The sequence below is a fragment of the Serinus canaria genome, chromosome 5 (genome assembly GCF_022539315.1).
Source record: "Serinus canaria isolate serCan28SL12 chromosome 5, serCan2020, whole genome shotgun sequence".
Classification (NCBI taxonomy): domain Eukaryota; kingdom Metazoa; phylum Chordata; class Aves; order Passeriformes; family Fringillidae; genus Serinus; species Serinus canaria.
The window spans coordinates 14,852,191-14,879,179 of NC_066319.1; the positions used below are offsets into that span (position 1 = coordinate 14,852,191).

Consider the following 26,989-nt stretch of genomic DNA (forward strand, 5'->3'; position numbering starts at 1 on the left):
GCACAGTGCAAGGTACACCAAATAGATTTGACCTGGTTTGTTTCTCTTTATATGGGAAGAAACTGAATAATCCCCATCCTCAAGCAGTACTTTCCACTACATGGTTAAACGGGAGTGCTGCTACCTGGAGATAAACATCTGCAAATTAGCACACCAAAGTAATTTATGTGCATGAATCCTGAAAGGCTGACTTTAATTTTGAGAAAACGGGAAATTCCAGAACATGTGGAGTAAATGTGCCAGCATCTAGGGAGGCAAATGAGATGGGTGGGTAATGAAGCTGCCTAGCAAGACATTCATCCTAGGGAAAACGATGGGAAAGCTGACCTGGGATTCGTTCAAGTGGAGTTAATGCTGGTTGACACAGCCTAATAGAAAGCAGATCTTGTCAAAACCCAGCTGCGCTCTTCCCATTGTAGGTCTCACCAATAATGGCAGAGATGAGCAGTTCTTACACTTCTCTGTTTTCACTTACAAAGTTTGTCTACAGGAAATGAACTGGTACCTGTACATCTCATTCCTCTAACAGAGTATGAACTGTGGTAGGCAGAATGTCATGGCCAGATAAATCCAGGCTGGATGGTAAAACCAGGCTTGATGGAGTGTGGGTGTGCAAAAACCCACAAGTTATCGTTTGAATGAATTTATTTCTTTTTTAAATACTGGTGTGTTTTGAAGACTGGGCCTTGAGACAAATAAATGAATGCCCTACGTAAAGCTGGTGGGAATTTTTAAAAATTGCAAGGTGAAAAGCAGAAAGTCAATGTGCATCCATGCCTGATTGTCATCTCAGCACACTGATAAAAACCCTGAAGTTTAGTCAGTGGGGACACACTTTGGTGATGCAGCCTTCATGTTGGTGGCTTCTCATTTGAGGGAAAAAACCCTCCATTTCTGGGCCTGAAAGTTGAAGCAGCTGGAAGCACTCCAAAAGGAATTCATCTGGCATGTCACCTGCTTGGGATGCAGCGTGATTAACAGCCTCTCAGTGCCTGGGTTGTCTAGGAAGAGAGCCTTGGAGGTACTGCCCCGCTGCCCTATCTGATACAGGAACAAATGGCAAATCCTCTGCTGCCAGCTGAAACTCGGGGACAGCCTGTGGTTTCTCAGGAATCCAGCACAGCAGCAGGGTACCTTCCTGGAAATTTGGTGTTTGGGATAACAGAGCTTTCAGTTCAATTCCAGTTACTTGGGGTTTGCTATTTGGTTAGGATCTGTGGTACCTGGAAAAATTAAGATGGTCTCCGTGTTTCCACTCCTTATTAAACGAGCTTTTCCTGTTTTAGAATAAAGGAGACTGGTAACAGATTCACGCTCAGTTAAATGCTGCCTTGCTGGCAGTTCCTCAAGCAAATGAGGTCTGGCTGGGAAGCCAGCTCAGCACAGCGCAGGCCGGGGAGCCCCACGCTGCAGAGGGACACGTAAGAAGAGGTCAGACTAGTTCAGCACAAGGAAATCGCTCTCTCCCTGCGAGCTCAGCAATGAAGAGGTGAGTTCAAGATGTGAGACAGCCCCGCTGCCTGACGTTGCATTGAGGCAGCACCACCTTATGAACTTGTGCTTGAAATGTGCACCTTCTTCGGAAGCATCTTTGCTCCAGCACTGTTGGAAACAACTCTAGCTCAGGAAACACCCTTCCTAGCTGAGCTGACAGGAAAGATGCAGAGGGACCATTTAGAGGACATATGCTCACTGGAGAAGGAGGCTTCAAACTGAAGAACAGCAGGTTTAGATTAGATATTAGGAAGAAATCCCTTATTAGGAGGGTGGTGTGGCACTGGCACAGGTTGCCCAGAGAAATTGTGGACATCCCATCCCTGGCAGTGTTCAAGACCAGGTTGGATGGGGCTCTGAACAACCTAGTCTAGTGAAAGGTGCCCCTGCTCATAGCAGGCATGTTAGAACGAGATGTTCTTTAAGGTTCCTTCCCACCCAAACAATTCTAAGTCTATGACAAATTCAATGTATTAAAAAAAATAAGAGTTCTGTATTCATGCTTCTTTGTTCTCTTGCCTTTTCCCAAGGATGAATACCTGTATTATTCCCCAACTAAAAGTCACAGGGAATTGATTTTATGTCAGTATCTGTTCAGGACTCCTCCCCTGAAGCTGAAGTCCTCAGAGTTTTTACCTTTGCTGTCCACGTTTTTCACTACAAATCGGTGTGCAAACAACTGTTGCAGTAGCTGTGACCTGTTCATGGAAAAACTTACATCCTCCCTTTCTCAAATGGCTTATCACACTAATAGCAGGAAGAATTTTTTTTTTTTTCCATTTGCTCATATTGATGTTCTAAATACCACCAGCTTCTCACAGACCAGGGCCATGAATCCTAAACAAGAGATGCCCTAAGTCACTCTGGTTTGACTCGCATCCAAGAAAAAGAAAAGGGAATAAATTTTAAAAAATCCAAGCCTGTGCGCTGGTAATGAGGCATCATGTGAATGAAGACTGAGCAGTTTGTCAAGTGCCAGCTTTTGTTTCCAGACTGCGTTTCCTCTCTGCTGGTTCACCTCTCCATTACACAAGCGAAAACGCTCGCTCCACCCAGCAGCGCTCACCTCTTGCACAAGCTGCCTTACCCTCCGGATTTTACCGTGGGAATTTGGACACCGTGTGGGGATGCCAGAGCAGGTTAATACAACCCAGTGAGCCTGTGCTGCAGCTGCCAGCTCTGCTCCACATAGAAGCCTTCTGGCTTCTATGAGCCTCCCTGGTAACAGTCCCCCACTGCAGAAAAAGATCCCTCCCAGCAAAGTTTCCTTTCCCCAAAAAGCATCAGCAGTGATGCTGTGGCCTCTTGCTGTCTCGCCCCCACCTCCCTGCTTGCCCCCAGCATCTGCAAGGTGGACATAACCTGTACTAGATCCATCCCAGCTTGAGAAAAAGGGCTGAAGAGAAGGGAAACTAGGGAAAGGAACATTCATCACAGCCTAAAGGGTGGAACAAAATAAATAATTTGTCCCTGTTTGGGGCAGAAACCAAACAGCATATGATAGTCTGATCTACTACTAATGCAAATTTTTGCATTGTGCAAATATTCCTTGTGAGCTGTTAAACTGGGTTTTTTCACAAAGCAAATTCACTCTGGTTTTTGAGTCCACCTTTTAGGGCTAAATTTAGGGCTAAATGAGAACTTGCTTAGTTAATTAATGTCTATTTGATAAACTCTGTTAGGTCACACTTAGAAGGAGGTAGGGATTTTTTTTCCTTTTTTTTTTTTATATTGTTCTTTTACTTAACCCAATTATCTGGTCTTCTTTCTTCCTTTTCATGCTCCTGACTTAAGGCACATTCCAAATTCTCTGATTTGCCTGAACAGAAAGAGCATGAGAGAATGGAAACTGGGTGAAAAATGAGTATTGGAGCTCCTACTAAAGCCAACTGCTGGAGTCAGCGATGGGATATAACTTGTTAGGGGAGTTACAGCACTCGCTGTAGAGGTCATGCAGAGCTCCTGCACACGAGTAAATAGTTCAAGGCGTTTTGATGCAGAGAAAAAACAATTAAGATATAACTGCTGCTGACATTCCCCTGAGCTGTTTCATCTCCTACCGCTTCAAAAAATCAGGGAAAAACAAATTATGCACTTTCAATCTGAGATTTATATAGGCTGAATTGTTGCTTAGCGTATGAAAAGATCAAAAAGGAGATCTTTGAAGACAGATTGCCTACAAAGAACACCGGACTGTTATTACACCAAAAAAAAAAAAAAAAAAAAAAAGAAGAGGTTAATAAGCACAGTTCAGGTCAAAACGTAGGCATGTGCGTGTGTGCAATAAAGTGTTTACAAGGGCTGCTTGCTCAGGCGTTTCAGAGCCGGGCAGCAGGAGGGAAAATGACGGAGCCGGCATCTGGAGCAGCAGCACCGCGGCGTTCCACGTGTGCTCCGCTCTGCACCCGCAGTGCAGACTCAGACTCGCTGGAGCTGCTCCGGCTGGAAACTCCTGCGCTCTCAGGGATGGCCTGGCTGGTCTGGGGATCCCCTGGCCAAGGAGAAGAGAGGCCGGAGCCCTCTTTCCCTCCAACCCCTGCTTCATCTTGTGCCTTCTGGGAAGCAGGTGTTTCATCCCTTTTGCCCAATGAGGCCGAAGAGGCTGTAAATACCCTGGGACTGAACCCCCTGGGAGATGATTCTGTTACGGCTGGGGACAGCAAACCAACAGCGCTCTGAACGTTCCCCCCACCTCACAGTGGGAGATCAGCGCCATTCCTGAATCCAAGCTGGGGTGGGCATCACCCCTGTGGGGGCTCCTGGCCCAGGAAACCAGCCATCCAGGACCTTGCAGCATCCCTAGGAGATGGAGACCAAAATGCAGAGCTTCAGAAGGCATCCAGCTCCAGCAAGCCCCTGGCACAGCCTGGCACAAGGAATGCTGCCCCCCAGTCTTGTTCTCTGCCCCTCATCCCCCTGAGCATCCTTCTTCCACACCCGGCCTCTTTTGCGGGCGCAGGGCAGGAGGAGGCAGAGGAGGAAGAGGAGAGGAGAGAGAGGAAGGAGAGGAGGCAGAGGAAGGAGAGGAGGCAGCCCGGCCTCCCTTCCCCGTCGCGGTGTGCGGCAGCCTCTCCCAGCACCCAGCCCGACCAGTACGCGGGGTTTGCCGACTGCGAGGAGCCCGCCAGCAGCATCTCACTGCGGGTCCGATTTCAAAGGCAGCCCTGATGAAGACGTCGGGGGAAGGCAGAGCAAACAGACACCGTAATTGCGGTGCGCGCTTTCTCATCTCCGCGGCGAGTTGCAAAATGTGCCGCCTCCTCCCTTGTCAGCCGGGCTTTAATTGGCTCTAATGAAGAGGCAATTACATGATTTAAATTTTTAATTAAAGGGGGTGTTGGTGCAGTGGAGGGGGCGGCCGACCCCCATCGAGCTTGTCAGTGGCACAAAGGGAGGTATCTGGATATGGTGCAGGAGGGTTTTCGGGGGGCTCCTCCCTCATCCCCCTGGGTTGGGAGGGCTTCATGGGGGCTCTGGGCTGACTGGCAGGAGCAGATGGAAGCCAGATGACTTCCAACCACGCCGCTGGCAATTGTAGATCTTGCCCCAGCACCCCCAGGCAAGCTGCAATCAGCTTTTTTTCTCTTTTTCTTCTATCTTTACTTTTATTCTTTTTGTGCCAGAGCCAGCAGATCAAAGGGGCAACAAATAGCTTAAAAAAACCGCAAAAACAAAACAAAACCCAAAAAAACCCAAACAACAAAACCCCAAAAAAGCCCTCCCAAACCAAACCAAGCCCTCCCCACACACTGCACCAGCCAGAAACACCTCCTGGATAAAGTACTTGGTGCATGTTGGCAGGAGGAGCTGCTGCAATGAGTATCTGAAAGCTAAAGCAGAGCCACAATTGGGAGCTGATTCTATTTTAATTTTTATTTTACATTTTATTTTATTTTATTTTATATTTCATTTTATTTCTTATGCCAAGCAGCAGGCAGCTGCCCTGTGATAGAAACACCTTCCCTATGACCCCACACGGTGAGCTCCAAGGTGGGACTGACCCATCCAGCTCAGGTGTTCATTTTTCCTGTAGACACCACCTCATCTGTCTGTGCTAAGGCGTGACTGGAGAGGGAAAAATGGAGGCACGTGGTAGAAATGTCCCTTGGGAAGCAGTGATAATTGCAGGGCCCAGCTGCTGGCTGAGTGTCTCTGCTTTATTGCTCTCTCTGGCAGCCAGGCAGCCGGAGCTTTGGCCTTGACTTGGTTCCATGTGCTGGGATGTCCTCCCTCACTGTGTTTCAATAAAACACAATCACTTTACGACTTCCTCTCGACAGAGATAAAAAATCCTTCAGAAGAGGAGCTGGCGGCTCCGCGGCTGCACTGCGCCCTCGGCGTTCCCTCTGCCCCAGCCCCCACCACCGTGCTTGCCCTTGGCTTGCAGGGCCAAGGGACCTCCGAACTGCTGCCCAGGATGGCTGGCATGCCCAAGGCCACCAGTGCCCACAGAGCAGTGGGCACAGGCAGGAAGGTGGCCAGGCCTGCACTACAGCCAGTGCCACTTCATGGAGCGCAGCCCCAGGGAGGGCAAGGGCGACAGAAAAGGGAAGAAAAGGGAAAGAAAGCAAGGTGCAAGGTGCAAGGTCCTTGTGAGCAACGATCAGTTCACCTGATCGTCAGATGGAGCTGGAGCTAGCTGGCGCTGCTGTGTGGGCACGCTGAGTCACCCCTGCTGCCAGCCCAGCCCCAGCCTCATGCCAGGTGGGAGAACAAGGTCGCCTCTAACCAGGGAGAAGGGAAACCTGCCTTTTTAAACACCCAGGTGGGAGCTGGGACAGTCAGCACGGAGCCAGCAGCCTCCTCCCTTTGAAGGTCGGGGCTGAGATTCCGCTGCAGGCTCCGTGCCAGCCCCCTGCAAGCACAAACCTCCTCCCTGCCTTCCCACTTCCTTTGCCCCGCGGTCCCAGATGCTCCACAAAAGCTCATCGCCCTCGCTACCCGCAGCAATCATTGATCACAGCATGGTTTGTGGAGGGGACTGCTTGACAGTGACCCACAACCTGTTATCTCCCAGAGAAATGCATCTGCTCCCACAGAGACAGCTGGTTCTCCATCCCAGTACCCAGCTTTCTCACGAGATGAAGGCCTTTTCCCCCTTTCTTCCCTCATTACTGCTGGATGAGAAATCACTTGATCCAAGATGACATGCAGCAACTGCTTGCAGAGAATGAAGCCCTGCAGTTCAGGCTGGGGAACAGGGTGCCCTTCCCTTGGGGCAACCTCATCCTCCTCCTCACTTTCATCCTCATCCTCATCCTCATCCATCTGTGAGCAGCCATCACTGTTAGAGCCTGGCTTCACACCAGAAGCAGAGGCAGCGAGTGAGGCACCAAAGGATGATAAGTGGTGGAATGGCTGTGGCCAAAGGGGATTTCTGGCTGCAGGTGTGGTTATGCTTCTCCTGCCGCTGGTCAACACTCAAAGAGTTTTCCCATGGTGGAAACAACCGGCCCTTGACAGGCAAGTGAAACAGGAGCAGCCATGAGTCACCGAAGATAAAGGTCAAGCTCGTTATCAGCCATGGGAGAGGCTGTGGCTGGGTGTGCTGCAAAGAAATATGCACAGAGAACAGCCAGAGCCAAAAATCCCAGTGCCATGGACACCTCTGCCCAGGGGACCAGCCCAGGGGTGCTGGTTTTCTTCTTCCACTGCCCATTTCCCAGCAGCATCCAGTGGTGATGATGGGTTTCAGTGTGCCCTGGGCCAGGTGGCGCCGGCAGGGTGGCTGAATGGGTGCTTCAGTGAGCTGTGGGTGCTGGAGCACCCACACGGCTCCCACTGAAGGTGAGGCTGCTTGGCTCCTGTCACCTGTTGCTGGGGTGCCCACAGATAAGTTCTGTCCTCCGTGGCAGGAAGCAAAGAGGTGTTCTCACTGGAATCAAATGTTTTTCCACCTGCTCTCACATAGCTTCTCCCTTCAAGGTCTCATGAGGAAAGTTAAGGCTGGAGATGTGCCATGTGCACACTCCCCTGTGCCTACGGGAGTCCAAAAAGGCTTTTAGAAAAGCCTTGGCAATGAGAGGGGGCTGGCAGTGTCTGTGTGGAAACTCCAGCCTCGTTTTCCAGTATTTTGGCCAAATGTGTGATTTGCTATTTGTGTCTCCGGGTCACTGCTCTTGCAAACAGGCACAGTCATGGACATGCATGTCCCCTCTGGAGTGCCCTGCCCGTGGCCTCCCTGGCTGCTCACAGCCCACCCGGGCTTTTGCCGCAGCCCCGGATCCCGCAGCTCTGACCAGGGGTTTCCAACTATGGGAAATGTGTCCGGTTCCATGCATGACTCCTGCTCCAGTAAGGCTGGAAGAATGACTTAGTCATCCTGGCTGCCTGCCAAGCCATTTAACTCGTTTTGCTCCTTTTGGAGGTTATTTCCGGGCTCCAAAGGCCAGCAGGGCTCCACACTACAAATGCCCAATAACCGATAAATGGATTGAGGAAACAAGGAATTTAAAGCACTTTATCCCTGCTGTAGCAACCCTGGTTACAACACCTCCAGAGAAGCTCAGATAAACCCATCCTGGGTGGTAAATGCCAGTCAGTGCCACCTGTCCTTGCTGAAGAAAAGACCCCTCTTCTAAAGGACACCAGTAATTTGGGACTAATAGCTAAGATCTTGTGATAATTGTCCCAGCCAGCTCTCAGCGATTACCCCACAGGAAAGGGGTTTCTGTGTTTCAAGCTGTCACACATGTTAGAGACATCCTTAGTTTTCAGATCAATGCAAATAACTTCCTCCCCACCCATGCAGCTGTAGCAGAGGCTGGGATGGAGCCCCACTGAGCTGACAGAGGACATGAAATGGGGAAAGTATGGGAGCCAGGTTCCAGGGGAAGCCCCTGGGAAGGGGGAACAAAACTGCCCCAAATAAAGCAGCAGGATGCCCTTGGCTGAGCATAACATCTCTGTCCTGCTCCCCCCAATCCTCTGTGCCATGGCTGCATCCCCCGTTCATCATTCCACTTTAACCTGGGCTGCCCTGCCTCCAGGGAAATCTATTTTTGGCTCGTCCTGGGGGAGCAGAGCCTGGCCAAGGTTACATGCCAAGCACCCTCATTTCCTCCTCTTAACTGCCTCCGTGCTTTATCACAAACTTTCTCCCTTCATCTTTTTTTCCACTCGTAAAGGCTGCAGTCACTGGGCTGCCACACTGCCCAGGGCCACTGGGCCACCAGGCTCAAACCCATCTCCTAAAACACTGGCTTTTTGCTCCCTCCACAAAACACACAGAGGTTTCCTCAAACCCATTTCTCCCTGCTACCAAACTGTAGCTTCTCTAACAGAGCAGGGAAAAAAAAAATCCTCAGATTTTATGGCTTAGGATTTCCCTTTCCCACCTCCTGCTCAGCCAAGCGCACAGGGACCACCAGGAGGAGAAGAACAGCATCACTGATGCTTGCCCAGCCCCAGCTCTCAGCCTGGTGGGACATGCCCTGAGCTACTCATGGCAAATATTTGCCCAGGTGGGGCCAGGTGTTTGAGTAGGAGGTGGGCTGAGTAACCAGCAGGAAAGAAGAGAGTTTGACTTCTACATTTTAGCCCCAATGGCAAATATTAACTCGAGGAGCAAGCGGACTCCTGCTATCCCCTGCCACACGAGCCACGAGGCAAAGGACAGGTACAAACTGGGAGGCACGTGGAGTGTATAAACACTGACATCCACAGCTCAGGACTACTGGACTCACCCTAAACCCTTTCATTTATTTGGTGGGAGGAGTGGGGAGACAAATCAGCGACAGGTGAGAACTAGGAAAACCAATCAGAACTGGAAAAATATACATTGCTGATTTCCTTTTTTCATTTTATCCAATGTTTTTAGGATGTTTTTTTTTCTCCCCCATGGCTTTCAGAATGACCTGAAGTTGATGCCTAGAAAGTGTTTTTTGCATTTTAATCCACCATATGAGACCCCTGTTTCCCTCCAGCCCTCCTGAGCACTGCCAGACAGGCAAGAGAGCATCCTCAGCTCCCACTGCCTGCTCCAGCAGAAGCCTGGTCATGGCACAGGTTTAGTGGGGGAGCAGCAGGGTAGTGGTAGCAGGTAAAGGCAGTGCAGTGAGGTAAAAGCTTCAGGAGAGAACAGACAGAAAAAAAAATCCTAAACCCTCATCTAACTGCTTCCCTTCACACCTGCCACAGTGCAGCGTCCCAGCTTCAAAAAGAAAAATTAGCAGCCAAAGCACAATGTGAAACACAATATCAGCTCTACCACCTGGCCTGCCACACACACCCCAGCTGTCCAGGAGGGAAAGGATGCTTTTACCCCTCCAGCTACTTCCCACAGCCTGGCCCTGGCCGTTTCTGGGAATGATGCACTGGAGGAGTTTCTTTTTGATGTCTTCCCAGCCCTCCTGGAGACAGGAAACATCCCAAAGCTGGACAGTACCATGACCTTATATTCCCCCAAACTCCATAAAGTTTGCTGATGTTGTGATTAAGCAGTCCTGTGATCTTTTTCAGTGTTTATTCTAAAAGTTTATACACTGTAAAAAAAAACAAAAAACAAAAAAACAGGCAAAATTTAGAATGCGGGGGCAGGAGGATGCACCAAGAGGGAGCTCAGTGCTGTGCTCCCTGTCAGGACAGCCAGGTGGGGACACGGGTCACACTGACCTGTGTGACACAGGACAACCTGGCCCTTGTGGGCACTGGAGCTGCCACAGTCTCCACACATGGATAAAGACAGGACAAAGATGGTTAAAAGCCACTTCCTGGATCTTGGCAGATTTCGAAAGGACAGGTAATGTGGAGCAGTGACCTTCAGTTTGCAATGTCAACATATTTCTGCAAAGCCTGGCCCTTCACAATCTCTGGTACAAGCCCAGCAGGGTAATAAAAGGCTGCCTGGCAGCAGGCAGGCAATGCCAGGCTGAATGGCATGAGCTGAAACCACCAGGGACTTCCTATGCAGAGAGCTCATCAGTGTCAGCCCAGGCTGAGCTCTAAGACATTTATTGTTGCTGCTGAAAATAAAGATATCCCAAATATTTGTCCCAAGAGATTTAGTATGAGAAGTTGAATCCTTCAACAGGGGACTGTCCCATCATTTTAAAACCATGAGCTGTAGCCTAAACCATCTCCTGAGCTCACAGGACATGGGAAAATGTTGACAGCATTCAGAGGGGTCAGTAAATAACCTCACAGTTTAGGGCAGGGCTTGGCAAGCCACTGGCTGGGCTTTCCCTTCCCTTGGTAGAAGGAGAAGTATGGGGTCCCATGGGGCCCTGTGATGGGATTCTGTTCTACCCACTGACATCCCAGGGTGTTCATGGATCCCCCCATGATGCTCAGCAAGCTGCTTTGTGAAGAGAATTGTGAGAACAGGCTGTATCTACCAGCATCTAAACAGCAGTCCTGGACCACACCCAAACTGTGGAGTCAACACCTTCCTCACCTGCATGAAGATGCACCCAGGCTCCTCCAAGCCAGGCCAAGCTACCCAGGGATCTTTTTACCTGTTGTATTTCTGCCAAATGGGCTTGAAATTGGGCCAGAAGGCTCAGAGATATGAATATTAGGAGGGGCACCAACAGCTCAAAAGACCAGATAACACAAGACTTCTTTTTCCATTTTTGTTTTAATAACCAAACTAAACACCTATACAGCATCCAAAGTGGGGGACACACTACACACACAGTCATGCCCAGGCTGCTGTGAAAAGAAACAGCAAAACAGCCCCTCTCCCCCCAGTTTTTAATCCCAGTATGGAATTTAAGTGCCTGGAGTTGTCCTAAGCAGGTTTGATTTGGCACATTCCCACCCTTATTTGGCTGTCTGCTGCAGAGCACAGCCAAGGACTGGCTGAGGGGAAATGACATATTTTCTTCCCAGCTCCTCACAACTGCTCCATGACTGTCTGCAGCAGTTTACAACACGTAATGGTAACACACTGACTCAGTGGGATGAGACATTTCGAGCTTCTCAGGAAAAAAGAGTCTTAGTCAGATAAATATTAGTAAATTGAGCAAGCTGGGCTACGTGCTATTGCTGATTAATCCATGGATTGCGTATGGTACCAAAAAAGGATCTCCCAGATTGAGCAAAGATGCTTTCTCTGATGCCCTTGTTTAAACTAACCCAAAAGTTCCAGCCTTGCTGCCTGTCATTTACTGTAATCACCTAACAAACAGCCTGGGGGGCCTTCATCCCTCTGGCTGAGACCTTTCCCAGTGAACTGCCCCTAAGAGAAGAGCTTCTTCACCTGAGCTTGGCCATCTTGGAGCAATGTACCCAGGCTCTCTCTCTGTGTTCATGGAAAGGCTTCAACATCCCCAAGGGAGACTGAGCCCCCTTCCAGGGCATCTCCAGTATGGGCAGCTGGCCCTGGTGTGCTCCATGGTGCTCCAGGAGGTCCTGCCCAAGGAGGGACTGGCACCCACCAGCTCACCAGTGGAGTTTGGAAGGACCCAATGGCACCAGGACATTTCTGAAGGAAAAGAATATTAGGGAACTATAGCCAAAAACTTCCCAGAGATACTCTGGAACAGTCTAAAAAAAGCAAAAACCAAATACTAAACAAAAAACCCAAACAAACAATAAATAAAACCCCCCACAACAACAACAACAAAAAACCAAACCCAAAACAAAACAAAAAAAAAAACCAAAAAACCCCAACCAAATATTTTAAGGAGTATAAAGATGTGAAAAAAATTGAATAAAATGGGAAAAACATGAAAAACCTCTGCTCATCACAGAGGTTTCCCCAGTAACAACCCACCCTTTTAGTTTACAGCTATTTAGGGTTTTTTGAGTACAAGTTTCCTAGGAGACCAGTGGCCACTACACTGAGCTCCAGCTAAAAGTGCCTGTGGATAGAGCTACACCCTAATATAAACATGGAGGGCAGCAATTTACAATGCAGGACCATATGTTCCTCTGTTACTAATCGACTTCAGCTGCCAGGATTACAATGTCAGTCCTGTAAACCAGCTTTTTCCCCTACAGATGTCATGTTGAAATCATTATAATAAAAGCAATTTTACAGCCTTCAGTCTCCACTTCCCTCTGCTGCTGAGAAGTCTGCATTAATGCCAGAAAAATTAGGGTTTCTTCTCCAGGACAGAGCCCTGGGAGAGGAGATGCACAGCTCCAGGACTACAGGGGGACAGTGGGAACAAACCCAAGGCAGCAGCAGGAATGCCAGTACCCTGCAATGGCTCGTGGTGCAGCAGGAGCTCCTGCATCTTTTGGGAGGGAGATGCAATGTTGGGGCCAGCTGGAAACCTTGGTGGGATAAATGCATGGCTAAATCCCACAAAAAAAGGCAGCAGGTCCTACTGATGGGCCTGTGGAGTTAAATTGAGAACCTCCCCCCATTTTCTGGCATTTTTCCTCGGTGTGATCCCTATCCATCCTCATCCCTGACCTTAAAGCTCGGGCTGCTCCTGGCGGTGCCTGCCTGGCTGCCGTGCTTTGTTGCCATGACTCACGTAGCTAAGGCAACCCGATGTTGCCAGCAGCAGGGTTCTGACGCCTCAGACTCGGAAACAATGATCAAACCCCTCCTCTGGAGCGGGCACTCACTCCAGAGCCATGTGTCACGGCAGAGCCATCGATGCAGCCTGCAAAGGCGGGCACCACCAGCCCATCCATCGAGGCTGAGTGTGGCCACCCCATCCCACACCCATAAAATAATCCCTATACACAACACACGTACAAGCACCCCCCGCTCAGTGGCTGAATGCTGGGAGGGGGATGAAGCCACACTTGCATGCCAAATTGCCATTTAGGCTTTTAAAATGCCCCTAGTAAATTGGAGATTGCTTTGGGGCAAAGCAGAGGGTGGTGCCAGCACCCCTGGCAAGTGTGGGAAGAGGGACATGGCTGTGTGGGACAAGGCTCCTGTGAATGAATGTCAGTCTGCTTCCCATCACCCTCCTCTGGTTCCCACTCCCCACTGTGTTATTTCCCCCCTCTTCCTAAGAACAGAGACAAATCCCTAAATTTTGAGTTTCCTGGAGATGTCCTGTATTTGGGGGCAAGGAAGGGCCAGTGCTTGATGACTTTATATTAAAGGCAACTTTAAATTAAAGGTGGTTGTGTTTGGGAGCTCACACACAGTCGAGGTACAGCCACGGTAATGTGCTGGGCTGCAAGAAAAAAAATCCCTTCTCTTTCTCTCACTGGTGACACAACAAAACAACTAAACCCAGACTAAAGGGAGTGACAGGTTCCTCCCAGCTGCCAGCCCCAGCCTGGACAGAGACAGCAGCAGCACCTGAGCTGCAATCACCCAAAGCTCCCATTAGCTGCAGCTTGGTCATGGCCCTTAATTATCAAAGCCATCCACTGCCCACACGTACTCACAGCACCCTGTGACACTTGTCCCAAGCTTTGGTGCCAGGGTAGGATGCAGGGCTGCATCACATTCCTTACCCCTCTCCCCAGGTGCTGAGATGAAACCAGTGTCCTGCTGTCAGCTCTTCACTAAGTTATTAACCTTATCATTTAAAAAATAGGGCAATATAAGTATTTCTTTCTTTCCTCAGGCAAAATTAGCTCTATATTCTTGTATCAGCAGTGACCAGCTACCATGGCATGCACTAGGATTAGGGCTGTGCTACTTAACTTGTAAGGAATTGCCACGTTTCTTGGACCAGATGGCTCTGAGCTCCTGCAGCTCTCCATTCTTCCCTGAGAAATGCTCCTGTAGGAAATTGCTCGTGGTTTGGCTCTGCTGCCCGTTTTGGATTCAGCAGTCACCTTTGCTTTCTGTCTCAGTAAATGTAATCAAATTTTAAAACCTGCTTTATGGAATTTCTGCATGGTCCCAATGGCAGAGACCCTATGGTACTTTAGTAGACTTTCTTTTTATTCTTTTATTCACTTAACTAACCCATCTTAGGTAAAAACATGGAGCTTCCATACAATGGACATATGTTCAAACCCAGGGTCCCTGTTCAGCAAGAACCTACCTTTTTCCACTGTGAGCAATTTTTTCACTTTTTCCCCTTTTTTTTTTTTTTCCCTAGCAGTTTTCTAGTTTGGCCAGTATTAAGGCAAGTTTACTGAGGTGACAGCTGGGGGAGACTTTGAATATTTCAAAATGATGGATAAATGCACAAGAAAAATCACCTAGATGAAAGCAAAAGCAGAAAGACAGAGACCAAAGTGGTCTTCTGACCCTGCATCTACAGATACAAGTTTCATTTAAAAGGAAATTCAGGTTCTTGTAGTGGAACTTTTGAAGCAAGGTGTGCACAAACATGCCAAATCCTGCAGCCTTTCCACACCACGAGCCTTCCTCCAGATGTTCCTTGTATGCTCCTGATTTACTGCCTATTTTTTTTTCTCTCTTTTTGAAGTGGTGTCCCATTTCCTGTGCACAAAGACCATTCCCTGTTTCATTTTGGGGCCAAATTGAAAATATCCTATTGATTTCTGCTTAATATCCAGCTCTGCTCCTGGCTGGCTCCAGCTCCCTTACTCTTATGGGGCCTTTTGGTCAGAAAGTGGTTTTCCAGAGCAGACCAGCATCTGCCCTGAAAATGTAGTTGTACAGCCTAATTGTAAATCAGTCTGGGCTGTTCCCCTCACTGAAACAAAATAAATCACACTGAAAAGCAGGATACAGTGGGAAAAGCCTGCAGCTCTTCACATGCCAGGTCACAGCCCCACATATGTTCTGCAGCTCTGCCCTACCCCACAAGCAGGGATGGTCACCGTGGTCTTCCCAGAGCAATTCCCAGCCCATCCCTCCCTGAAAAGGTCAGCCCCACCATTCCTGGCTCATTCATCAGCCCCAGGAGCATCGCACAGCCCCCACCTTTTTTCTGAGCCTCCCCACAGATGTGCAGGCCGCAGTTGATTATCAAAGCGCGGCCCTGTCCTCTGGCAGACGAGCGATCGGCAGCGGAAATGGGTTTGGCTCTAGCTCGGATTTGTTCCCTGGAAATGGGCCTCTGACCCTGCCGGCTCCCTGGGAGCGCTGCCAGCCTCTTCAAAGGGGCCGGGCCCTGCCCTGCAAGCTCACCGCTGGGGCTCGGCTTTGCAAACACCTCCATGGGTGCCGGCCATCTGGGGAAGGCGATGGAGGAGAGCAGCGCTCAAAGTCCACAGGGTGATGCTGCACAAGGCCCATACCTGAGCCAATCCTGCTGGAGAAACAGCGAGAACAAGTTCATTAGCACAGCCCTGCCCTTGGCTGGGAACCTGGATCAGCCCTGATCAGTCAACTGTCGTGAAGGAGTGACAAAATGAAAGGTGTCCGAGAAGAAGGGACTGCAGGCTCACACGTGCCTCTTAAATATCACCTCCAGCTGCCACAGCCTTTCCTGACTTCCCCATGGCGCTGGGCACTGCCCAGGCTTTAACTGTGGGGCCTGCCCTGGAGGAGGGAATGGGCTGGGGGGGGAAATGGGATAAGCCCAGAGATTGCAGGGGATAAAAATGAGGGGAAGCAGTATTAATGCAAAACTGGGCCCTCAGGAAAGGACAAAGGAAGGGCTGATGGTGATGGGGCATAGCTGGCAGGATGCAGGGCCTCAAAAGAAGCTGGTGGGCTTGGTCAGGCCCTGGCTGAGTCTCTTGGGGTGACCAGGGCTGGACTCAGAGCAGATGCTCGTGGAACGTGGCAGAAACCCACCCTGGGCTTGGCTCAGGCCCCTCTGCCCCAGAGAGAGATGATGCCAGGGCAGACGCAATGTGAAGATGCCCAAATCCAGACCCCTAGGAACAGTGCTGGGAGCATCCTGTACCCCATTAGGGATCTGGGAAGTGGCAGGGAGTGCTCAGAGGGGCAAGATGGGGGCTGTCTCAGATCACAGTGGCCCCATCCTCAGCGCAGGGGGGACTATCCTTGACGGGCAGAGGAAACACGGGTGGGGAGGGGAGTGGGCAGACAGGATCGAGGTCCCCTCATACGGCAGCAGAGTGGAAGCCCTCGGCGAGGCAGCCCGTGGGGGAGGCACCCCCTCCCCACAGCGTGCCCACCCTGGGCAGGCTCCAGGTCGCTCCGGTTGTCTCCCGGGCCGCCCCCATGGCGCAGCCCCGCGGGCACCGGCGGCCCGGGCGGGGAGCGCGGCCCGGGGGGCGGGCGGGAGGCGGGGCGGGAGGGGGCGGCGGGCCGGGCTCCCCGGGGGAGGCACCGGAAGGCGCCCGGCGCTGATTCATTGCAATAAATTGTTCCCATCGCGGCAGGGCTCGGTCATCGCCGCCCGAGCAGCAGTCGGAGCAACAGCCGGAGCCACCGCCGGGGAGCGAGGATGAAGATGCAAGCCGAGGTGATCCGCGAGGGCGAGCTGGAGAAGCGGAGCGACAGCCTTTTCCAGCTGTGGAAGAAGAAGCTAGTGGTGCTGACCAAGGACAGCCTCAGTCTCTTCCCCGACGGGCACAAGCGGGCCAAGGGCAAGGAGCTGGGCTTCGGCTCCATCCTCAAGGTGGACTGCGTGGAGCGCACGGGCAAGTACATCTACTTCACCATCGTCACCAAAGACCGCAAGGAGATTGACTTTCGGTGTCCGGACCAGAGCTGCTGGAACGCCTCCATCACCATGGCCCTCATCGACTTCCAGAACAAGCGGGCCATCCAGGACTTCAAGAGCCGCCAGGAGATGGAGCAGGCGGCAGGCACCCAGGAGCGGCGGCTGGCCCGGGCGCCCTGAGCCGGCCGGCCCGGCCCCAGGTGAGCCCGCCCGGCCCCTCGGCGCTGCTGCCGCGGCACTTCGTGGGCTTCCCGCTTAACCCTTTCCAATGCTTTACTCCCCGGCTCCCGCTTGGCTCAGCCGGACGGGCGCGGAGCTCCGCGCACCCTCCCGGCCGGGCGCGCCCCGCACCGCGCCGTGCTGCCGGCGGGGCTAGCGGGGCACGGCTGTCCCGAGCCATCGCAGGGGGCTGGCCCCTTCTCCCCTGCATGGCGGAGAATTTCTGGTGGGAGCCGCGCTTCTGCAGTGTGCTGAGAGGACGATGCCGGGGTGGCGGGCAATAAGAAATGGCACTTGGCAGCGCTTTCCTCACAGAATCTGCTAAAGAAAAGATAAATCTGTGAAAATAAATGCTTATTGCTTACTCTCCCTTTAAAGCCCCCCTCCCCCCTTTTTTTTCTCCTGTGCCTTGCTGTGCTGCTTGTTTTACTAACCCACTTCCTCTTGCTACCTTTAGAGCATACCACTGGATGATAAACCAGATCGAGTGTCTTGGACTGAAATGGGACAGGGTACCAATGAAGGAAAGCAAAGAAGAGAGCTGGAAGCCGCTTGGTTTTCTCCAAGCCCGTTGTGGCTGCTGAGCAAAGAGCCCTGAGCTTTGCCTGAGATGCATAAAGAAAAACCAAAGACTTTCATACAGGACTTCTAGCAAAGCGTCCACGTGTTTTGTGTGGCACAGCTTTGTGAACTATTATCTTCTATTTATGAGATGCAAGGAAGATTCAACACTGACTGGTGGTGTTAAACACAATTTAAATTATTTGTAGTATCTATATTTGTATTTATTTTGTTGAATGTCTTTCAGCAGTTACTGGTCTTAATATTGCTTTTGCATTAATGTGTCCATTCCAAATAAATTACTTGAAATGTTCACTTTTTATTACTGTACTCTGGCCTGCAGTAACTTTTGTTGAGGCATATCTGTGGATACAGGCAGTGGTGAAGTGGCTTAAGAAGAGTGGGTAAGGCTTGGCTTTTTGGTGCCCTGGACTGGGCAGTGGGAGGTGGAGAAAGCCCACATAACCTGTTGGTGTTTGACTCGTGTCTCCCAGCCAAGGAGGGAGAATCTGTTGAGGTTCAGTTTTGGTCAGTGGTGGAGATAGAAAAGCCTACCACAGCTTGCAGAAGTGCTCCTCTGGAAGCTCTTTCCCACAGAATCCAGTAATGGCAGCTGCAGAAGGCGCAGGAGCTCCCTGCCACGGGAAAATGCTGCTCTCTGTGAATGCCCTGCGTCCTCCCCAGCCCCCATAGCTTAGTGCTGTGCTAAGGCACAAAACTGGATTCCTGGTTTTGGAATGAGAGCGCCAACGCTCCGTGGATTCCTCAGCTTTGTAGCAAAGCAAGCTGAACTCGCTCTCCTCTCTTCCTTCACCTCTGCAGTCTCTAGATAGAGTTATATTTCTCCAGGATAACTGAAGAATGGAGGCAGGCTCTTTTCCCATAGCACCTGGACCAAGAAACTTGGAGAAAAATTAGCTGATTTTTTGGATAAAAGTGCTGAAGTTTTTTTTTTTTGTTTGTTTGTTTGGGTTTTTTTTGGGTTTTTTTTGTTTTGTTTTGTTTTTTTTTTTTGCGAGGCTCAATTCTCAATAACTAACCCGGGCTTCCTCGAGAGCAATGCTGCAGCACACGACTCAATTCTGGGAGTCAGGACTGTGAGCGTACCACACAGAGTACTTGCTCCAAACTTGGTCATTTCCAGCAGGTAATTTCCCCTTCCCAATATCAGCCCAATTCTCGCAGGAGACTTTGTACTAGAAGAAGTTGCAAAGTATGTAATTACGTAAGCCTATAGTAAGAGCAAGAGATAGTACAGGGAGGGGAAAAAACCTGTAAGCCTGTAGTAAGAGCAAGAGATACTCAGTACAGGGAGGGCAAAAAACCTGGAAGGAGGGTTGGCCCAGTTTCTGGAAGTGGCAGGAAGGCTCTGGCGCTGCAGCCTGGTACGTCAGGGCTTTGCATCCTCGTCCCTCGTTGCTGGCATCTCGTGCACAGGCAGGGTTGCACATGACTGAGCTGTGGATGTAGCAAACCTCTGGCCACAGCATTTGAAAGCCTTTGACCTCAGTGCCCCCTCTAACCTGAGAATGGTAGAGATGTATTTAATGCAGCAAAACAATGCTCAAAAGCAGATGTGTTTTACCCCCCGTTTTTTCTTGGTACCATTTCAGAGCGCTGAAATAAAAGGCCAAGCCAGAGCAAAGGCACTGGCTCCTAATCCCTTCAGTTTCAGTGAATCCAAGCAGGAATGCTGCCTGACAACAGCTGAGGGTTGGGGGCTGCTTCCTGCCCTGACAGCCACTGCTGAGGGGGGTTAATGGGAGGAACCCGATACTCCAGGGGTCCCATGGCCCCCAGTTGCTCCAGCATGGCTCCAAGACCTTTGCAAACTGATCTGTCCCTTACTCTAGAGGCAAATATTGACAAAATGGAAGGATTGTTCAAATTGTTTTATTCCAGGTTTACAGAACAAAAAAAAAAAAATATAAAACCCTCAAGAATTTATTTCTATGGGAAAAATAAGGGGGTTCCTTTCTTGCAACTCTATTACTGGCTTTTCATCTCTTCCAGCGGGATTTTACTCTTCAAGAGGTAAACAAACAAACCTAAATTGACCATTAACTGTAAATAGCCGAAGGAGGAGACTCCAAATTGTTTATATAAAAGTCCACCAATGGTTGGACCCACCGTCCGGGTCAAGGGCTGCACTGAGGCACAAATCCCAAGCATGGCACCTAGGAGAGATGGCAGAGACGCACAGGGTGAGAGCAAGTCCTGGCATGGAAAAGCAGAGAAGAGCACACAAGATCCCCTTCATCCCTGATGCTGCTCCCCTCCAGTAGCAGCAAATCACTTCAAATAATTTCTTGCATTAATTTATAGCGGTCCAATTAGGGTTTGTTCTGGTTAGGGACTCCTGCAGGCACAGGGACCAGTTTCCACCACGAGCCAGCTCAGCTCTTCCCTGAGCAGTCTGGGCAGTCGCAGCACTGCCCAAAAGGCAAAGTGGGTGCTCACCAGGGTCCAGGGGTGCCTTTGGCACCACAAGGTGCTGCTGAATATCACACCTGGCAGGGCTGGTTAACTACTGCATGGGATTAGGGAAGGAGAGGTAATTTCTACGGTCATGTTTGAGCCTTTCTAGCAAATCACACGGATTCTTCCAATCTCCTAATTACCTGAGTGGGCCCTGCTCCACCCAAGCTACTTCTGCCATTATTTCTCTAGTCTGAAACAGAGAAACAGCTCTCTAGCAGGAGTGAGAGGGTTAGGCCTAACTAGGGCTTTAAGAATAAATAAACAAAACCACAGATAAAGACAGAACCCCCTTGAGATATTCCCCCACCCCCTTTGCAAAAAGAGCGGATATTTCCATTTGGATGGATGTGCGAGCCCTTGCCCGGCTGGGCCGGTTCCCCCTCCAGCAGCTCTCACATTTGCATCCTCAACAGGAACCCAGCGGATGGGGAAGCACCTCCAGTTTGGCAAAGGTGAGGGTTTTTCCACGTGCGGACGGACGGCCAGGACATCCCCTGGGAGACAAGGCTGTCCCACACACACCCAGTATGCACTTTTGTCCTGCAGTCTTTGTTCAGGACAGCTGTCATGTTCAGAGGAGCAGAAAATACCCAGCAAGCCAGCAAATCATTAGCCCCCAACACTGGGAGGAACAGCAAGCTGGCAATGTATTCAATAAAATTGTGCCCAGCTCTGGAATGATGTTTGCAATTATTTTTTACTATCAGTATGATTATTTGGGCTGCTGGCATCAGTTTTCCACTAAGACACAGGCTGAGGTGCTGTCACCACACACTCAGGAATGATGAGGAGAATGCTGTCCTGTTTTCAAGAAGAAGTGGAGCAGGAGTGTGATGTTAAACGTGGGCAGCCACGGGGAAATGATCCCCAGCTCCCAGAGAGAACAGGCAGCCAGGTGTTCGTGTAATGCCGGGCAGCGACTGCTGGGCTTTTATCAGCGTGCTTAAAATACTTGTGCAATGAGCCCAAGCCAAGGGTGTAGCCATGTGGAGAGGGAAATCTCCCGGGAAGCGCTGCCGAGCGCTCCTCCCACGCATGGGAACACAAAGGCGATGGGTGGGACCTTGCCTTGACCCTTTGCCAATGGGAACCATCCCACAACCACCAAACTCTCTGGGCAGGTTTTGCAATTATTTTTTCCCCTCTAGGTATTTGAATTAAACTAATTACTACGTGCAATTGCCAAACTGGCTCTTATGATTGGGGAGGCACTTTTTTCCCTTTCCTTTATTTCTTTTTTTTTTTTTTTTCTGGAGCAGAAATCCATCGTCTTAAAAGCCCGGGCTCTCCCTCTGCACTTCTCCAACATGTTGCTGAGAAAGATAATTTCTGTTTAATGGGCTTAAATTAGATCCCTCGTCAGACGCCCTCGGGCTTTGGGACATTGTAAATCTCAGCTCTGCAGCAGGGCCGTAGCTCTGTGGCAAAGCTGCACATGTGATAGAAGATCTCATTGAAGGCAAGACCTTTAACTGGGACGAGTTACCGCCTCAGCAGAAAATTTCCGGCATTGCTTTGCGCAGCTCTGCCAGCGCACACGCTCACCTGCTTTACCTTCCGCACCTTCCCTGCTCTTTTTTCTCCCTCTCCAGCTTTTTTCTGTTCCTTTTTCCCATACCTGGCATGACCTGTGCCGGCTGAGAGCCTGTCCTCCCCTCCCATCCCAGATCTCCTCTGCTCCCGCAGGTTTCAGGGCTGGGTGCTGGCGGCTCTCCAAAACGGGCGACTCCTTTCCAGCTCACATCCTGTTGCCTCGCTCAGATGATGGTGCTGGCCCAGATCAGCCACACGCCCATGGGGCAATCGGGTTTAACCATTAGGTCACTGTCACCAGCGGCCGCCTTTGAACCTGCAAAGCGCCAGCAAATCTGGGGGGCTCAGTGCCCCGAGCCCTGCCTGGCTGCAAACTCTCCTCCTCAGGTTCTGATGCACAGATAAAACCAGGACACATGGGCCCGTTACGCACAGAGGCTCTGCTGGGCTTCCTGCCTCCCTCCCTCAGGAATGGGGGGGATCTGTGCAGGAACAAGACCTCCATTCTTGGGGAAGGACCAGGGTTGACAAGGAGTGCTTGTGTGAATGCAAGTCCCCCTGGGCTCCGGGCTGCCCTCCCACCAGCTCATGCGTCCAGCTGAGCAGCACGTGCGTGTGGGGCTGGATTTTCTCTTCCTGCCTTTGAAGATGAAGAGAAGGGAAAAAAAAAATCAAAGGGAAACTAATTAAATCATTACTGCTACCTTTGCTGCTGCGCAAAGCCTGAGCTTTGAGAGCAAGCAAAGAGCAAGTGCCAAACGCATCAGCCTCGGAAGGAAGTGACCTTGGATCGGATCTAAAGCAGGCTGATGGGTGCAGGGGATGGTGCTGTGCCACCTCCCACTGCTCCCTTTCTGAGACGCCTATTTAAAATGCAAGGATGGGTGACTCAGTGTCTAGCAAGGGCGGACAGGCTACACTCCTGCAACGCCCTATCCATCCCAGCCCCGTGCTGAGATGGACGCCTGAGCTCAGCCTAAACTCCAGCTTCTTCAGAAAGCCGTTTCCTGACCCAAAGAAAAACCTTCATTGCTTCTACAGGCTGGAAACTGACCCGAAACATCAGGAAAAGACAGCAGCAAGTCTCAAAAGTGATGCTTCTAAAGGCAAATTCTCAAAGTGTGATTTCCTTGCATTGGCTAAAAGTTGTTGCAAGGGAGCACTGAGGTTTTCCACACAGCGACAGGAAAGCTTTTTCATAAAACCAGATTTCCACACTCATGGTAAAGGTTTCTAACGTGCCACCAAAACCCTCTATTTGCAGAGCTGGTCTCGGGCTCGCAGAGGAAGGAGCAGCCTTTAGGCTGCTGTATGGGTGGAGCAGCCTTTGTGGGGTGCCACCCACGGCCAGGGATGCATGGCAGGCATTTTAATGGCTGCATTTCTCTGTGAGACACCCACGCCATCACTGCTGCAGCTGCTGTGGAAGGGCAGCCTGCTGGCTCTGCTGCGTCAGGCATTCCTGCCTTTGCCCCAGCCCCAGCCTGGGTACATCCAAAACAAGCACAGGACCATTAGTACCTCTTCCCCCCAAAATATTGTAAGGAAAAAGCACAGTTTGAAAGGTGCAGGCCAGGAAGGAGTGGCAGAGACAAGGATTTCCCTCAGTGCCAGTTCCCAGTTCTCCGTGCCAGAGCATCCCTCTGTAGTACACCCAGTTTTGAGCCAGCTGTAACTCTGCATTTGTAGCAGCACTTGGCATGACATCAGCCCAGGATGGACAGACAAGGGAAAGCCCTCAGTAGCCCACGGCATCCCCTGATGATCTGCAACCTGCTCCTGAGCATCTGCACAGCTCTGCAGGCTGCCTCCATCCTGCCCTGCCAAGGGGACACCATCCATCCCGCCAAGGCACAGGCTGGCCTAACAACATATGCAAGCAGGGAGCAGGGTGAGGCAACTAAACCCATTTTCCTCCCTGACCAAAGCTTGCCTCCGGGCTCCAAAAGCTAAGCACTGCTCTGGCTTTCCTCACAAAACCCCTTTGAGAAGAGCCTGGATGAATACCAGCTTGGTTGTGTGTCCCAAAGCTGCTTGGTGCCCTTCCCCACTGGCTCTCCCTCACATGAACATTGCTCCAAGTCATGAAGCAGCAAAATTCCTTCCTGGCTGGGCAGAGGGGCTGAGACTCTTCCCAGGGAGGTGAAGACTGGGGATAAATGGTCTTTACAGGCGGAAATATCCCACTTGAAAATCACAGGCTCCCAGCAATTGTAGGAGATGTAGTGGGTCAGCTCTACAAATAAACTGCTGAAGTGATTTTCAGAGATGCTCGTCACCCAGAAACATCTCAAAAGTGCTTTACAAACTTCACTAATGGGCTGTGCAAACTACAGCTCCCATGCTTGGTAGGGTCTGCACAGAGGTATCTGCCCAGACAGCTGCTAGGGAAGATGAAGGGTGCAGACTGGCATCCCAGAAAGCCTCAGCTAAAGCAGAGACACTCTTGGGTACCTGCTCTGGGAGCAAACCCTGAAAGGGCTTGAGCAAAAGACACAAACCAGGTTAAGCCAGCTCCATCCCTGCACAAACTCAGACAGGCTCCCATGACAGTAGGCATATTTCCTTCATCAACAGAACTAAAGCCTCAGGTATAAAGATTTAAGTGTCTACCACTGCTGTCTTGCACAGAGAAATACAGGAACTCTCCTGAAACAAGGCCAGAACAGAGAGAGGGGGCAATTCTTGCATCAGGCAAAGCATGTTTGCAAAGAGTAATCCAGAATCCCCTCCTGAGATACCCTAAGTTAAAAAGTGTGAACAAACAGCCTTCTCTCTCTCAGTGTGTCACAGGAAGAGCAGTGGTTTTTGGTTTTTTTCTAACATACCTTGGGGCTTTCCATGGAAAAGCGAGCTTGAGAAAGCTTTCCCTTTCTGTGCCCACCACTATGGATGTCAGCAGGCAGCACAGGACTGGGAGCACTGCCCAAGGTTGTTCAAGTCCATCCGGAATTAGCCCCAGCAGTCCCGTTCATCGGCTCTGCCAACACCCATCGTGTGCCCACCAGGATCTGGGTGCTCACCCAGTGCTCCTGGTACCCCAGTGCTCGCTCCACAGCTGTGGTGGGAGCTGGGAGGTGCCCAATGGACTCAAAGCTGAGAAGATGCCAGCCTGACCTTTTCTGATGAGCCTTACCAGTGTCGGAGGAGGGCACAGCCTTGGTGAGGATGCTGTCGGTGATGGTGGCCAGCATGCTGAAGGCAAACACCAGCGGCACCGCGATGATGCAGTAGTGCCACACTGTCCTCATCAGGGCCTAAGGGACAGGACACAGCAGACCACAGATCATTAAAGAACACACACGGTGACTTTGTGGCAAGAAACAACCCGGAGGAAAATCACAAGTCAAACCCATGACTTAGGGAAATGGTGGGAGCCACAAATGATGCGTGGTGGTGTGGCTTTGGCCGTAGTGGGGTCTTTGACAGCCTGCCATTTGTCTGCAGTGAATTATTCCAAGCATGCAGAGCAAACGATACCCTACAATCTGGCAGCACGTTTCCCCGGCACTGCTGTGGGTATTTTTAGCATCTGGGAATTAGTGACGTCCCTTCCCCCTGTCTTCTGTCTTCTGTCCAACTCCCGAGGAAATGTTGAACAGCAGATGTATGTGGTGTACTTCAGGAAGCTTCCATTACTTATACAAAACAGCCTAGAGAAGGCTTTTTGGTTCATTATCATAAATAATTAAAACTAAACCGAGCCTGTCAAAATAAATGAGCACGGTGCATTATGTAACACCGTACCTTTGGGATTTCTAATCCTGTTCTGCTGCTTCCCCGCTAATAAATTCACCAAATTCAGTAATCTGGAATAGGTCTTCTGGCCATGAGTGCACATTAGCGAGCATAATTAGGGAGAGTAATGATTTTGTTATTGCACATATTCTTAGCAGAGACATCCCTCCAGCTGTTTAATGCTGAAACAAAAGCGGTGAGGCTCCCTAAGCTGCAGGGCTGGAGCGGCTCCCAGCTCATTCACAAGCCCTGCTGGTCAAATGAATGGATTTCTCTGGGGCATGGAAAGGAAATTCCCCCTTTATTGCAAGTCTTCTGCCCTAACCCATGTCTCAAGGTGTGTTATTGTGGCTGGAAAATATTTCTGTCACTGGTTTAGCCAGAAGTTTCATTCTCTGGAGTTCTCTGTCCCAAAATCTGGTCTCTGCCTCTCGGCTACAGAAGATGGAGGAGCCCAGAGACATTGCTCACTAATGACTTGGAAATGTTGAGGTTTATTCCTAGTTCCCCTCTAGAGTTACACACAGCCAGGTTTTTCTCCTCGAAGGGGCTCTTTGCTTACATTTTGTTTAAGATCTAGGCACTTCTGATTAAGGAGCCAGAGAACAAAGACAGAGGAACAGGTATTTGGTACATAAACAAAAGGAAGGAGAGTAATTCCTTGCTAGGGCAAATGTCATTGCAGGACAACATTGTGGAGCTCATAGAAAAAAATCAGTTTTAATCCCTCGTGCTTTGTACAGACTCCCTCATGGGCTGGAGCAAGTGAGCAGAAAAGAGCAGAGGCATATCTTGTGTCTCCTGTAAAACAAGGGGAAATGGCTCCTCACATCCCAGGGGCTGAGGGAGGACCAAGCCAGGCAGAGCCCAGCCTTTGCTACTCCTCAGCTGCTGCGTGGTGGATAGTTTTTTTGAGGTGAGCAGATCTGAAAGCATTTTTTAGGTGAGAGGTAGAATCAGGACTCTCAGCAGACAGCTCAAAAAACAAATGCCTGGGAAATGCAGGCAGGATGAGGTACAGCCGTGCCTTCAGACAAGGGGAAAAACTTCCCCATCACAACTGCCAAGCCCTCCTACAGCCCTGCCCACGCTCTCCCAGCTCACATCTGCAGATCACACACTGGTTCTTCCCTCCTCTCCTTATCCAGGTGTTACTGCCGAACTCCCAGCCCACCCCTTCCCTTCTCCAGCTGCCTGTTGCTGGGAACATCCTGCAGCCTCTTCCCAGCTGCAGCGCTGTCTGTCTGCTGCTGCTTGTGCCAGCCTTCCAGAAATGCTCCAGCGCCTCTCCCCTGCCTGTGATATCAGGATGGGTTCTGGAGTGTCTTTTATTAACAGCTCGCCTTTCTCCTCACTTCCACCCTTCGGGGAGGGGAACTGCTGCGTGTGAAGGCCACATGCTGCAAGGGCACAGCAGGTGGGATGCTCCTCCACCAGCAGCTGTGAAGGATTAAAAGCTTCACCCAATAACTTCTGCATTTGGGGCTGCTGCTGTGACAGCACTCATCCCCACCGAGACAGAAAGCCACCCCAGAAGCGGA

The 26,989-nt window shown here is 50.7% G+C and overlaps 3 protein-coding genes across 3 annotated transcripts in view; 1 reads left to right on the plus strand and 2 right to left on the minus strand.

Moving 5' to 3' along the window:
* The first annotated feature begins 16,602 nt into the window (after nt 1-16,602).
* Nucleotides 16,603-18,026, plus strand: PHLDA2 (pleckstrin homology like domain family A member 2). Its single transcript, XM_050975688.1, has 2 exons — nt 16,603-17,116; nt 17,593-18,026. Exon 1 carries the CDS (start codon nt 16,698-16,700, stop codon nt 17,094-17,096), a length of 399 nt encoding a protein of 132 aa, XP_050831645.1. The 5' UTR covers nt 16,603-16,697; the 3' UTR covers nt 17,097-17,116; nt 17,593-18,026.
* Nucleotides 18,002-26,989, minus strand: part of CD81 (CD81 molecule) — a 548,624-nt gene continuing 539,636 nt past the window's right edge. The window contains exon 7 of the mRNA XM_050975681.1: nt 18,002-18,173. Coding sequence (XP_050831638.1) covers nt 18,009-18,173 — 165 coding nt within the window. The 3' untranslated portion in view covers nt 18,002-18,008. The remainder of the gene's footprint in view (nt 18,174-26,989) is intronic.
* SLC22A18 (solute carrier family 22 member 18) overlaps nt 19,574-26,989 on the minus strand; it is a 59,900-nt gene continuing 52,484 nt past the window's right edge. Inside the window, exons 9-10 of the mRNA XM_009102202.4 lie at nt 24,847-24,967; nt 19,574-19,873 (exon numbers count right to left, since the gene is read on the minus strand). Coding sequence (XP_009100450.1) covers nt 19,686-19,873; nt 24,847-24,967 — 309 coding nt within the window. The 3' untranslated portion in view covers nt 19,574-19,685. The remainder of the gene's footprint in view (nt 19,874-24,846; nt 24,968-26,989) is intronic.

Coding starts and splice junctions, on each gene's coding strand:
- PHLDA2 (XM_050975688.1), top strand. CDS start 16,698: ATGAAGATGCAAGCCGAGGTGATCCGCGAGGGCGAGCTGGAGAAGCGG.